General features: G+C 39.6%; 2 protein-coding genes across 3 annotated transcripts in view; one reads left to right on the top strand and one right to left on the bottom strand.

Moving 5' to 3' along the window:
* Positions 1–12946, top strand: part of LOC139543055 (interferon-induced protein 44-like) — an 83697-nt gene that overhangs the window by 21508 nt on the left and 49243 nt on the right. The gene's annotated exons all lie outside the window — the stretch shown is intronic.
* The window catches only part of cacna2d2b (calcium channel, voltage-dependent, alpha 2/delta subunit 2b), a 78785-nt gene continuing 71333 nt past the window's right edge, over positions 5495–12946 (bottom strand). For both annotated transcript variants that reach the window (XM_071348976.1, XM_071348984.1), the window contains exons 34-38: positions 11012–11067; positions 10530–10653; positions 10257–10366; positions 9922–10004; positions 5495–9657 (exon numbers count right to left, since the gene is read on the bottom strand). In XM_071348976.1, coding sequence (XP_071205077.1) covers positions 9562–9657; positions 9922–10004; positions 10257–10366; positions 10530–10653; positions 11012–11067 — 469 coding nt within the window. In that variant the 3' untranslated portion in view covers positions 5495–9561. The remainder of the gene's footprint in view (positions 9658–9921; positions 10005–10256; positions 10367–10529; positions 10654–11011; positions 11068–12946) is intronic.

The raw sequence follows: 12946 nt of genomic DNA, 5'->3' as shown, positions 1-12946 counted from the left end.
ATGTGTGTGTGTGTGTGTGTGTGTATGTATGTATATATATACAGTACCAGTCAAAAGTTTGGACACACCTACTCATAACAGGGTTTTTCTTTATTTGTACTATTTTCTACATTATAGAATAATAGTGAAGTCATCAAAACTTTGAAATAACACATGTGGAATCATGTAGTAACCAAAAAGGTGTTAAATCAAATAAATGTTAGATTCTTCAAAGTGGCCACACTTTGCCTTGATGACAGCTTTGCACACTCTTGGCATTCTCTCAACCAGCTTCATGAGGTACATAGTCACCTGGAATGCATTTCAATTAACAGGTGTGCCTTGTTAAAAGTTCATTTGTGGAATTTCTTTCCTTAATGTGTTTGAGCCAGTCAGTTGTGTTGTGACAAGGTAGGGTTGGTATACAGAATATATCCCTATTTGGTAAAATACCAAGTCCGTATTATGGCAAGAACAGCTCAAATAAACAAAGAGAAACGACAGTCCATCATTACTTTAAGACATGAAGGTCAGTCAATCCGAAAACATTTAAAGAACTTTGAAAGTTTCTTCAAGTGCTGTCGCAAAAACCATCAAGTGCTATGATGAAACTGGCTCTCATGAGGACCGCCACAGGAAAGGAAGTCCCAGAGTTACCTCTGCTGCAGAGGATAATACGTTCATTAGAGTTACCAGCCTCAAAAATTGCAGCCCAAATAAATGCTTCAGAGAGTTCAAGTAACAGACACATCACAACATCAACTGTTTAGAGGAGACTGCGTGAATCATGCATTTATGGTCAAATTGCTGCAAAGAAACCAATAAGGACACCAATAATAAGAAGAGACTTGCTTGGGCCAAAAACACGAGCAATAGACATTAGACCGGTGGAAGTCTTCCCTTTGGTCTGAGGAGTCCAAATTTGAAATGTGTGGTTCCAACCGCAGAGTAGGTGAACAGATGAACTCTGCAGATGTGGGAACTTTTAGCTACATATCATCACCATTACTAGTTTTTGACATTAACACTTCTTATTCCCTTGACTATTCTAATTTCACTCAATTCTAATCTCACTCTAACCTAATTCTATTACTCCAGTTACATCTTAAACATCCAAGATCTCACCATGCTCTTATTTCAACATTCTAACATATCACTATCAACCTAAGACCTTATCCTCCAAGCCTAATAGACATAGTCCAAATATACTGTACCTTAAAACCAACATCTCATCCTTATCCATTTTACTATATTACTTTAGTCAACCTTTAACATTCAACATATTTAACCTTTAATTATTATTTTAATAAATTCCAGTCCCAATGAATTTTTTATTTTCTGAGGTCAATGTCAATTTTTCTCTGTTCATTCTTCTTTGTGCTCCATGTGTGAGTGTAAGTAAAACTTCTTCATGGGTGTGTGGGTGCGTGAATGGGGTCTTCCTATTCATACTTTCTGCCTCTAAAATGTCACAGAAAACTAGGCCTTAGTCTGCCATTCTGAGAGTATGTATGTACAGTTGAAGTCGGAAGTTTACATACACTTAGGTTGGAGTCATTAAAACTCATTTTTCAACCACTCCACACATTTCTTGTAAACAAACTATAGTTTTGGCAAGTCGTTTAGGACATCTACTTTGTGCATGACACAAGTAATTTTTCCAACAATTTTTTACAGACAGATTATTTCACTTATAATTCACTGTATCACAATTCCAGTGGGTCAGAAGTTTACATACACTAAATTGACTGTGCCTTTTAACAGTTTGGAAAATTCCAGAAAATGATGTCATGGCTTTCGAAGCTTCTGATAGGCTAATTGACATAATTTGAGTCAAATGGAGGTGTACCTGTGGATGTATTTCAAGGTCTACCTTCAAACTCAGTGCCTCTTTGCTTGACATCATGGGAAAATAAAAAAAGAAATCAGCCAAGACCTCAGAAAAACAATTGTAGACCTCCACAAGTCTGGTTCATCCTTGGGAGCAATTTCCAAACTCCTGAAGGTACCACGTTCATCTGTACATACAATAGTACGCAAGTTAAAACACCATGGGACCACGCAGCCGTCATACCGCTCAGGAAGGAGACGCGTTCTGTCTCCTAGAGATGAAGAGATGAATCCCAGAACAACAGCAAAGGACCTTGTAAAGATGCTGGAGGAAACAGGTACAAAAGTATCTATATCCACAGTAAAACGAGTCCTATATCGACATAACCTGAAAGGCCACTCAGCAAGGAAGAAGCCACTGCTCCAATACCGCCATAAAAAAGCCAGACTACGGTTTGCAACTACATATGGGGACAAAGATCATACTTTTTGGAAAAATGTGCTCTAATCATATGAAACAAAAATAGAACTGTTAGGCCATAATGACCATTGTTATGTTTGGAGGAAAAAGGGGGAGGCTTGCAAGCCGAAGAACACCATCCCAACTGTGAAGCACGGGGGTGTCAGCATCATGTTGTGGTGGTGCTTTGCTGCAGGAGGGAATTGTTCACTTCACAAAATAGATGGCATCATGAGGTAGGAAAGTGGTGTGGATATATTGAAGCAACATCTCAAGACATCAGTCAGGAAGTTAAAGCTTGGTCACAAATGGGTCTTCCAAATGGACAATGACCCCAAGCATACTTCCAAAGTTGTGGCAAAATGGCTTAAGGACAACAAAGTCAAGGTATTGGAGTGGCCGTCACAAAGCCCTGACCCAATCCTATAGAAAATTTGTGGGCAGAACTGGAAAAGTGTGTGCTAGCAAGGAGGCCTACAACCCTGACTCAGTTACACCAGCTCTGTCGGGAGGAATGGGCCAAAATTCACCCAACTTATTGTGGGAAGCTTGTGGAAGGCTACCCGAAACGTTTGACCCAAGTTAAACAATTTAAAGACAATGCTACCAAATACTAATTGAGTGTATGTAAACTTCTGACCCACTGGGAATGTGATGAAAGAAATAAAAGCTGAAATAAATAATTCTCTCTATTATTCTGACATTTCAGTCTTAAAATAAAGTGGTGATCCTAACTGACAGGGAATTTTTACTAGGAGTAAATGTCAGTAATTGTGAAAAACTGAGTTTAAATGTATATGTAAACTTCCGACTTCAACTGTATGTATGTATGTATGTATGTATGCACTGAGTATACAAAACATTAATGACACTTGCTCTTTCCATGACATAGACTGCCCAGGTGAATCCATGTGAAAGCTATCATCCCTTATTGATGTCAGTTATTAAATCCACTTCAATCAGTGTAGATGAAGGGGAGGAGACAGATTAAATAAGTATTTTTAAGCCTCGAGACAATTGAGACATGGATTGTGTATGTGTGCCATTCAGAGGGTGAATGGGCAAGACTAACTATTTAAGTGCCTTTGAATGGGGTCTGGTAGTAGGTGTGGTCCACCACCCAAAGGACATCCAGCCAACTTGACACAACTGTGGGAAGCATTGGAGTCTACACGGACCAGCATCACTGTCAAACGCTTTCGACACCTTGCTGTTCTAAGGGAAAGGGGGGTGCAACTTAATATTAGGAAGGTGTCCTTAATGTTTTGTACACTGTGTGTGTGTGTATAATATTTCAATTGTGGAGGTTAGTCATAAAACATACAGTACTATAAAACAGAAGTTATCAGATGTACTGCACACCACAATAGTATTAAACCTTATAGGGGGTGCTGTTTACACTTTGAAGATTTTTCGTTCCCAGATTAAACTGCCTCGTACTCAATTCTTGCTCGTACAATATGCATATTATTATTACTATTGGATAGAAAACACTCTCTAGTTTCTAAAACCGTTTGAATTATTTCTCTGAGTGAAACAGAACTCATTCTACAGCTCACTTCCTGTCAAGAAGTGAGATTTCTGAAATTGAGGTCTCTGTTCCAGGGTCGGTTTATAAATTCCCTTATAAGCTATGGGGCTACATGCACTGCATACGCCTTCCCCTAGATGTCAGTAAGCGGTGAGACTTTGAATGGAGCAGATAGCACCATCTGGGGGAGTATAAAACCTCTTGGAACGGAAGTACCGACCTTTTCGACGAGGCGCCTGACGCATGAGGGAGACCGGCATGGCGTCTTCAAAAGCTTTCGGTTTAGCAGTTCTATATCTCCGGCTCTGATTTAATTTGTTTTTTGTCTTAAAAACTTCATAAGGTAGTTAATTTAAACCGACTTATAGCAGTTTATAGCAGTTTATTGCGATTTTCTGGAGTTTCTTTGTCAGGCGTTATCACGAGTTGGGCACCTCTCCGGTACATCGGCGTTAGCAGCTAATTTCTACAGGAGTAGAGGACATCTTTCAACCAAAAGACAATTGTTCTGGACAAAGGACCACTTGCCCAAGATTCTGATGGAAGATCATCCAAAAGTAAGAGCTATTTATGATGTTAATTCGTATATCTGTGGAAAGATGTAAAATTATTAGTCCGCCATTGATTTAGGCATGGTCTCGCTGTAACGCACGCTGAATGTCGAGTAACGTTAATTTTAAAAATCTAACACAGCGGTTGCATTAAGAACTAATGTGTCTTTCATTTGCTGTCCAACCTGTATTTTTTTGTCAAGTTTACGATTAGTTATCGATTAGATTAGGTGCCTCTCCAAGATGGCGCCGGCCAGGTTGCCTGAAATGTTGTTACTAATCACATTGTATAACCACGATTTGTGATGCTAGATATGCACATTTTCGAACAAAACCTATATGCATTGTGTAATATGATGTTACAGGACTGTCATCTGATGAAGTATATCAAGGTTAGTCAAAAATTATATATCTTTTGCTGGACTGTTACGATCGCTAACTTTTGCTGCTGGTAAACGGCTTGTGTTTCCGGCTATTGTGGTAAGCTAATATAATGCTAAATTGTGTTTTCGCTGTAAAACACTTAAAAAATCTGAAATATTGGCTGGATTCACAAGATGTTGGTCTTTCATTTGCTGTACGCTGTGTATTTTTCAGAAATGTTTTATGATGAGTATTTCGGTATTTGACGTTGGTCTCTGTAATTATTCTGGCTGCTTCGGCACTATTTCAGATTGCAGCTGCAATGTAGAACTGTGATTTATACCTGAAATATGCACATTTTTCTAAAAAAACATATGCTATACAATAAATATGTTATCAGACTGTCATCTGATGAAGTTGTTTCTTGGTTAGTGGCTATATATATCTTTATTTGGTCGAAATTGTGATAGCTACCTATGCAGGGAAAAAATGGTGGAAAAAAAAGTTGTGTCTTTTGCTATCGTGGTTAGCTAATAGATTTACATATTGTGTCTTCCCTGTAAAACATTTTAAAAATCAGAAATGATGTCTGGATTCACAAGATGTGTATCTTTCATCTGGTGTCTTGGACTTGTGATTTAATGATATTTAGATGCTAGTATTTACTTGTGACGCTATGCTAGGCTATGCTAGTCAGCTTTTTTACTGTGGGGGGTGCTCCCGGATCCGGGATTGGGACCAATTAGAAGTTAAATCAAAGGAACACAAATCACAAAGAGCTGAAGTGAAAAATATCAATAGCATTTAATCACCAAATATCATATATAAACATTTAGAGATACATTTTTTTCATGTAGCAGACAAAATGTTGTACAAAGTTGGCCTTCTTCCGTTGACTGCTTTGAGTCATCTGTACAAAACACGAGGTGACATGGACGACTGCGCACAAGGAGAGGAAACGCTGTCCCAAGCAAACAACAACAATAGCAGCAAACCAAACCAAAAGTACAGAAAGACATTAAACATTCATATTATTTCATAGCCTAATAAATAAAACGATAGGAAAGCTGTTACGGGCTTTTTTGAATAAACTGATTAAAATGCCCATCCCCCATATTTTTCAAAAACATTCAACGTTCTTTAAATTTTGCAATGAACAAACTGCCCACTGAGTTCATTCTCACAATCAATTCTATTACCTAATTTATAACAGGTAATATGAAGCATACTCAAAGGTCAATCAGAGGTCATTGACCAAAACCCCCACATGCCTATCAGATTCTCACAACACTCGTAGTGTAAGGTAGCTCTGGTCCAGAACGCTGTTTGTCTGCGCTCTCAAAGCTGAATGACGCCCTGGACCAGAGCTAAGTGTAAGGTGGCACCCATTGGGAAATCCTCACGGAGTGGGAGAGTGCTTAGGCTACTCACGTTCACCTGTAAAGAAATGTCAAATACTTTTTATTACTAGTTTATACATCAATCTGGAAATGTTCCATAAAATCATGCAATAAGTATATCATAAATTAAACGTACCAAACTAAAACACTGACTTCAGAGTTAATAGCACACTGTATAAAGAGCAATAGTCCTCCTATAATGTGGACTGAGAGTTGTTTTCAATATTTAATTCCCCCAAATCAATCATGAAAAGCCCAGATAAAATGCTCGTCTTTAAAATGCCCATGGTCTGGGATGGGTACTGGGTTGAGGTGGGTACTGGGTTGAGGTGTGCAGCTTCGATGTATACCATTTTTGTTTGTTAATTTACTTTTGTAAACACATTCTCGAAGAGACGATTATTTTTATGTTTTGTACAATCAGGTTTTTGTCTAGTCTGTCTTGAATAATATATAAATAAATAAATTCAAAACATGGTCCAAACTGAGTGTTCTTCAGTCTATTTAACAAAGGCTCTACATGATTGAGAATTGCAGAAAAACAGTTGAACTACTGCTAATACTGTATTCTAACAGTCATTGTAATTGAGTGACTCATCATATCTGATTGGCTGATGGCAAGTCACTTCCTGGATGTCTCATGTATACAGTGAGGTCAGTAGGAACAGTGATCTGGTATCTGGTATTCCTACAGAGAGTATGGAAATTCCCGTGGGTTGGAGGTCGCCCCCATAGAATCAGGAATTAGAATACTAGAATGGTTTAAAGGTCAGCCATTTTGGTCAGGGAGTTGGTCAACTATGGTTTGCCAGTGTTGTGATAAGATATTGTGTAAAATGTATCTGCACTGTATATTTGTTAGCTAGCTATCCAGACAGTTTTACTGCCAATATTCCATTCAAACAATGTAGTCAATCTACAGCCATACACTGGCTGAAATCAGTAGATGATAGGACTTAGACAAGTTGTAAATGCAACAAGTACTTATATTGTATCATATAATAGCACTCTCAGATTTCCAAGAAAGCTAAAATGTTGACATTTATGGTCTGGTTACATGTATTTTTGTGGCTATTTATAGAGAAAATGTGTATAAAACCCACATACACTGTTTTTATGATTATATAACATATTTGGTTGAAAATAATTCTATTACACAATTTCTGATACATCACATGCCTTTGTTTTAATTTCCTGCATAAGTAAAATCAGGATTATGCCTTTCATTCCATTTAGGCTGGTTTGGATTTCTCCCTGACCAATATTGCAGCCATTTTCACTCCATTCTGGAACTTCGAGGGTTAATGACATAACCGCCCGCTAGTAATTTAATAGGATCTCTATGGTCCCCTCACCCTCCCCAGATACGATATGAACATGTCATAAGCCATGTAAAAAAAAAAATAATTACAGGAAATTTGCTGTAAAACTGCAACATTATCTCTCAGCCTCATGCCAAAATGTATAGAATAACAGGAAATTTGCTTTAAAAATGCAAAATTCTCTCAGCCTCATGGCAAAATGTGTAGAATTGCATGAGATACTGCGGTACACCACTGAACTACAGGGTAGAGGGAGATGACACTGAGCACTGGGGAAGCAGGCTATCTAGGCTGTCCTTTATCCATGATCCACTCTTGGTCACACGGTTGACTGCACCTTTTCACAAACAGACTGGTTCAGGCTGAACGATAGCTGTGCCTCTGTGTCCATGGGGAAATTACAAGGGAAAGTACTGTAACTGCACTCCAACTGTGCGCTGTTTCAATTGTGCTGTATCCCTAATACCTTGCAGTCTGAAATATAATCCTAAACTACACCTATCTCCCTTTACCTCACACAGTCCACCGTAACATTTCCCATGGCCCACAAAATCCATTGAGGGCTGTCCTTTCAGTCAGTACTGTCCATAGAGTCGAGTGTGCCTTTCTCCAGGGCTGGAGCAGAAGTGTCTACTGTCCAGATCTGAGATCTAAAGTCCCGCTCATCCAATAGGAGTGCACCAAGGCACTGCTGGGTGGAACACCAGGCATGACATGAAAGAAAAAACATTTTACAAATATTTCATCAAAAAAAGTGTGTCAAAAATATTACTCCTTTTTCTATAACCCAAATGTGTTTCTTCATAAAGGCTTCCAGGGGCTATAAAGCTCTGCTTGGACTAGAAGGGAATATCAACAAAGGGAATCTGGGAGTGGCATCATCAAATGTTTACACTGAAAGCTGCCCATACATAAGCTACATTCTCCAGAAGTTAGCATACACAAATGCATGAGCTTTTCAGATCACATAGACAAATCATTGCACAAGATGCAAGGTAAAGCTTCAGTAGGTCATCTTCAACCATCCAAATGGAGTATAACATTTGACATATAGGCTATGCATGTTTGTTCATACATCTAATTCAATACATGTATTTTTCTTATATATATATATATATACAGTATACACAGTACCAGTCAAAAGTTTGGACACACCTAATCATTCCAGAGTTTTTCTTAATTTTTACTATTCTCTACATTGTAGAATATTAGTGAAGACATCAAAACTATGAAATTACACATATGGAATCATGTAGTAACCAAAAAAGTGTTAAACAAATCAAAATATATTTTATATTTGAGATTCTTCAAAGTAGCCACCTTTTGCCTCGAAGACAGCTTTGCACACTCTGGAATGCAAAACCCTGGAATGCAAAGCTGTCATCAAGGCAAAGGGTGGCTACTTTATTCTACAATGTAGAAAATAGTAAAAATAAAGAAAAACCCTGGAATGAGTAGGTGTGTCAACTTTTGACTGGTACTGTGTGTGTGTGTATAAATATATATATATGAACAAAAAAACATCTTTGGAATATATTTTACGCATGTGTTTTTTGAATTTATATTTACTATATGTTCATGTAAAATTCACAAAAACGAAATGTACTGTATCAGTTGATAGCAACAGTCCACTGTACTTTTGTTACAATGTTTTTTAAAATCTCTCAATCACTTATTTGGCTTTTGGAAGCACTTTTAGAACATATTGAGCATTGATGCTAACTAACATCTAAGTCAATCAAATATTTGTCATAACATCCCTTTATCACACATTCAAATGGGGTGATTTTTTTTAAGGATATGGATGATTAAAAAAATGTTCCATATCTCACACTTGGGGCAATTTACTGTCATCAAAATAAGAGAAACTCTCTTCTTTTCAAGTGGCCTGTCATATGAGACATGCAATGGCAATGCAGAGAGAGAGATGAATGGAAATCACACTAGAGAAAGGGAGAGGAAAGAGGAAGTTGGAATTATGACAAAAAAAAATAACATCTGTTTTTGCAGAGGTCAAACCCCGACCAGAAGTGGATAAAGAAATGTTGAAGAACAAAGGGAAGAGTAAGAGAATGGATGTCAGGAGATAGTGGATGATGACTGTGGTAATGGTCTAGTCCAGGTGTCAGAGAGAGAGAAGAGTCAGGATCAGCTGGATAGAGAAAAGGATTCCTATTGAAGATTGTAGGGAATGGCCTCTCCCACACTCCGATGTGTTCTCCTAGAAGAGAGAAATAAAGAGAAGACGCAGACTGAGAGGACTAGAGAACAACCACCTATATAATATATATCAAAATAATAACAATAGGTAGTGATGCACAAGAGACCACGGATGTGTCCCAAATGGCACCCTATACCCTTTATAGGGCACTACTTTTGACCAGGGCCCATAGGACTCTGGTCAAAAGTAGGGCATTACTGTATATAATGAAAAGGGTGCCAAGTGGGGGACACAGTATGTCTGTGGTACTAGAGAACTCCTTACCCAGATGTTGTAGTCCCAGCATTCGGTCGGGCCTCTCCGGTAGCGTGCAGAGTTCAACACCTCACAGGGATCCTCCTCCTGGACTGTTGGCCTGGGTTAAGGTCAGAGGGTCAACAAGGAAATGCAGTGACACTTTGGGCCTATATAGAGTCTTCTATATGGATACGATAACAAGTGATTCACTTATTTACAAAATGTAGGCTACAGCTAGCTGTATTATCTAATAAGTCAATGCATTAGGTTTTTGTAACATGCAGGAGATCATGCCCCCGTTTGTGGACAGCCTTTGTGCAGATTTGTAGACGTTGCAGTCCTGGTGGCCAAATGAAGGATACACTCTGTTTTGACCTGGGTCAGTCTCTCGATCTCACAGGAGCTACAGGGCAGTGTCTCGGCCACCACAAACAACAGGTTGGTGTTTTCTATCCTCTTAGCATGAAATAACCTACAACAGAGGAAAAGAGGTCACGTATTTGTACAAACACACACACACACACACACACACACACACACACACACACACACACACACACACACACACACACACACACACACACACACACACACACACACACACACACGCACAAAACATGCATGCGTACACACACCTGGAGCAGTTCCCGCAGTCCTGCAGCACATTGTATGAGTTGGTGGTGTTGGTGAAGTAGAACTGGCTTTGGATGGTCACACAGCTGCTCTCCTTCTGGTCAAACCCATCTGCCAGAACATCACCTGCAACAAAGGAGGAATGAAACACACAGAAATGTTTTTTGTTTAGGGTATCTTGGCACTTTATTTGACAGTTATGAAATGAGAGGGGGATACAGGCACGTGGGAGAAACAGTGTGAAAGGTGGACGCGGGGATTGAACCTTCGTCTACAGTGGGGAGCCAGCTTCATACATGTGACATGTACATGTTTATACGTAAAAACACATCGAGCTCCATTCATTTCCAGCAAGACAGCCCTGGCAATGTGTTGTCCCGTGTACACCAACTACTTTCCCATAGCTTATGGAAACATATTCCCCTAACATGTCAGCTTGGAGAAAGGCACACATACAGCACAAGAATAAGGAATGTGCACCAACCTGTGTAGAGCCAACTGTTGTAGGCCAGTCCATAGAGCAGCTGCTGGACTACAGACCTGATATAGATGAATCAGGTAACAACACACAGTGAGAGGGAAGCTGAGTCATAGAGTAATATCACAGTAATAGACAGGACATCTCTCTGACCTAAACCTGACTTAATACTTCATAAACCCATAAGTCTAAACCCTGTCTAGGGGGGGTGGGGGTTCTACTACCAAGGATAATTTTGCTGTCTAACTTTGATTTTTAAGAACCCTTGAAGTGTCCCAAAAATATATGAAAAGAATATTTGATTTTAAAAAATGGTTGCCTTACTGCTATTAGCCCATACAAACGCATTGAATAACAGATTCACTACACGGAACAACAGATAGTCCCCCCCCAAAAAATCTAAAGGAAGTTTGTTCTGAAGTGTCTGTCCTATATCTGAGAGACATGAGAAAGGTCAGGAAACTTAAAAAAAAAATGTATGTAACCCATATTGTTGCCACAGTCTCCATATCTACAGTGCCTTCGGGAAGTATTCAGACCCCTTTTGTTACGTTACAGCCTTATTCTGAAAGTTGATTAAATTGTTTTTCCCCCTCATCAATCTACACACAATACTCCGTAATGACAAAGCAAAAAATATTTTTTTCAAAATTTGAGCAAATTTGTTAAAAATAAAAAACTGAAATTATATATACATAAGTATTCCAGACCCTTTACTCAGTACTTTGTTGAAGCACCTTTGGCAGCAGTTACAGCCTCGAGTCTTCTTGGGTATGACGCTACAAGCTTGGCACACCTGTATTTGGGGAGTTTCTCCCATTTTTCTCTGCAGATGCTCTCAAGCTCTGTCAGGTTGGATGGGGGCATGTCGCTGCACAGCTATTTTCAGGTCTCTCCAGATATCTTCAATCGGGTTCATGTCCGGGCTCTGGCTGGGCCATTCAAGGACATTCAGAGACTTGTCCCGAAGCCACTCCTGCGTTGTCTTGGCTGTGTGCTGTGTGCTGTGTTGGAAGATGAACCTTCGCTCCAGTCTGAGCGCTCTGGAGCAGGTTTTCATCAAGGATCTCTCTGTACTTTGCTTCGTTCATTTTTCCCTCGATCCTGCCTAGTCTCCCAGTCTCTGCCGCTGAAAAACATCCCCACAGCATGATGCTGCCACCACCGTGCTTCATCGTAGGGATGTCTGCCAGGTATCCTCTAGACGTGACGCTTGGCATTCAGGCCAAAGAGTTCAATCTTGGTTTCATCAGAACAGAGAATCTTGTTTCTCATGGTCATAGTCCTTTAGGTGCCTTTTGGCAAACTCCAAGCGGGCTGTCATGTGCCTTTTACTGAGGGGTGGCTTCCGTCTGGCCACTCCACCATAAAGGCCTGATTGGTAGAGTGCTGCAGAGATGGTTATCCTTCTGGAAGGTTCTCCCACCTCCACAGAGTAACTCTGGAGCTCTGTCAGAGTGACCATCAGGTTCTTGGTCACCTCCCTGACCAATCCCTTCTCCCCCGATTGCTCAGTTTGGCCAGGCGGCCAGCTAGGAAGACGCTTGCCTCTGCACAATCCTGTCTCAAGCTCTACATACAATTCCTTCGACCTCATGGCTTGGTGTTTCCTCTGACATGCACTGACAACTGTGAGACCTTATATAGACAGGTGTGTGCCTTTCCAAATCATGATCAATCAATTGAACTTACCACAGGTGGACTCCAATCAACTTGTAGAAACATCTCAAGGATGATCAATGAAAACAGGATGCACCTGAGCTCAATTTCGAGTCCCATAGCAAAGGGTCTGAATATTTATGTAAATTAGGTATCTGTTTTTTTGAATTGTAAATAAATTTGCACATTTAAAAAAAAAAATCCCCCGCTTTGTCATTATGGCGTATTGTGTGTAGATTGATATCCATTTTAGAATAAGGGTGTAACGTAACAAAATGTGAA

Source organism: Salvelinus alpinus, chromosome 2 (genome assembly GCF_045679555.1).
Source record: "Salvelinus alpinus chromosome 2, SLU_Salpinus.1, whole genome shotgun sequence".
In the NCBI taxonomy this organism is placed as follows: domain Eukaryota; kingdom Metazoa; phylum Chordata; class Actinopteri; order Salmoniformes; family Salmonidae; genus Salvelinus; species Salvelinus alpinus.
This window is presented reverse-complemented; position numbering and strand designations above follow the sequence as displayed.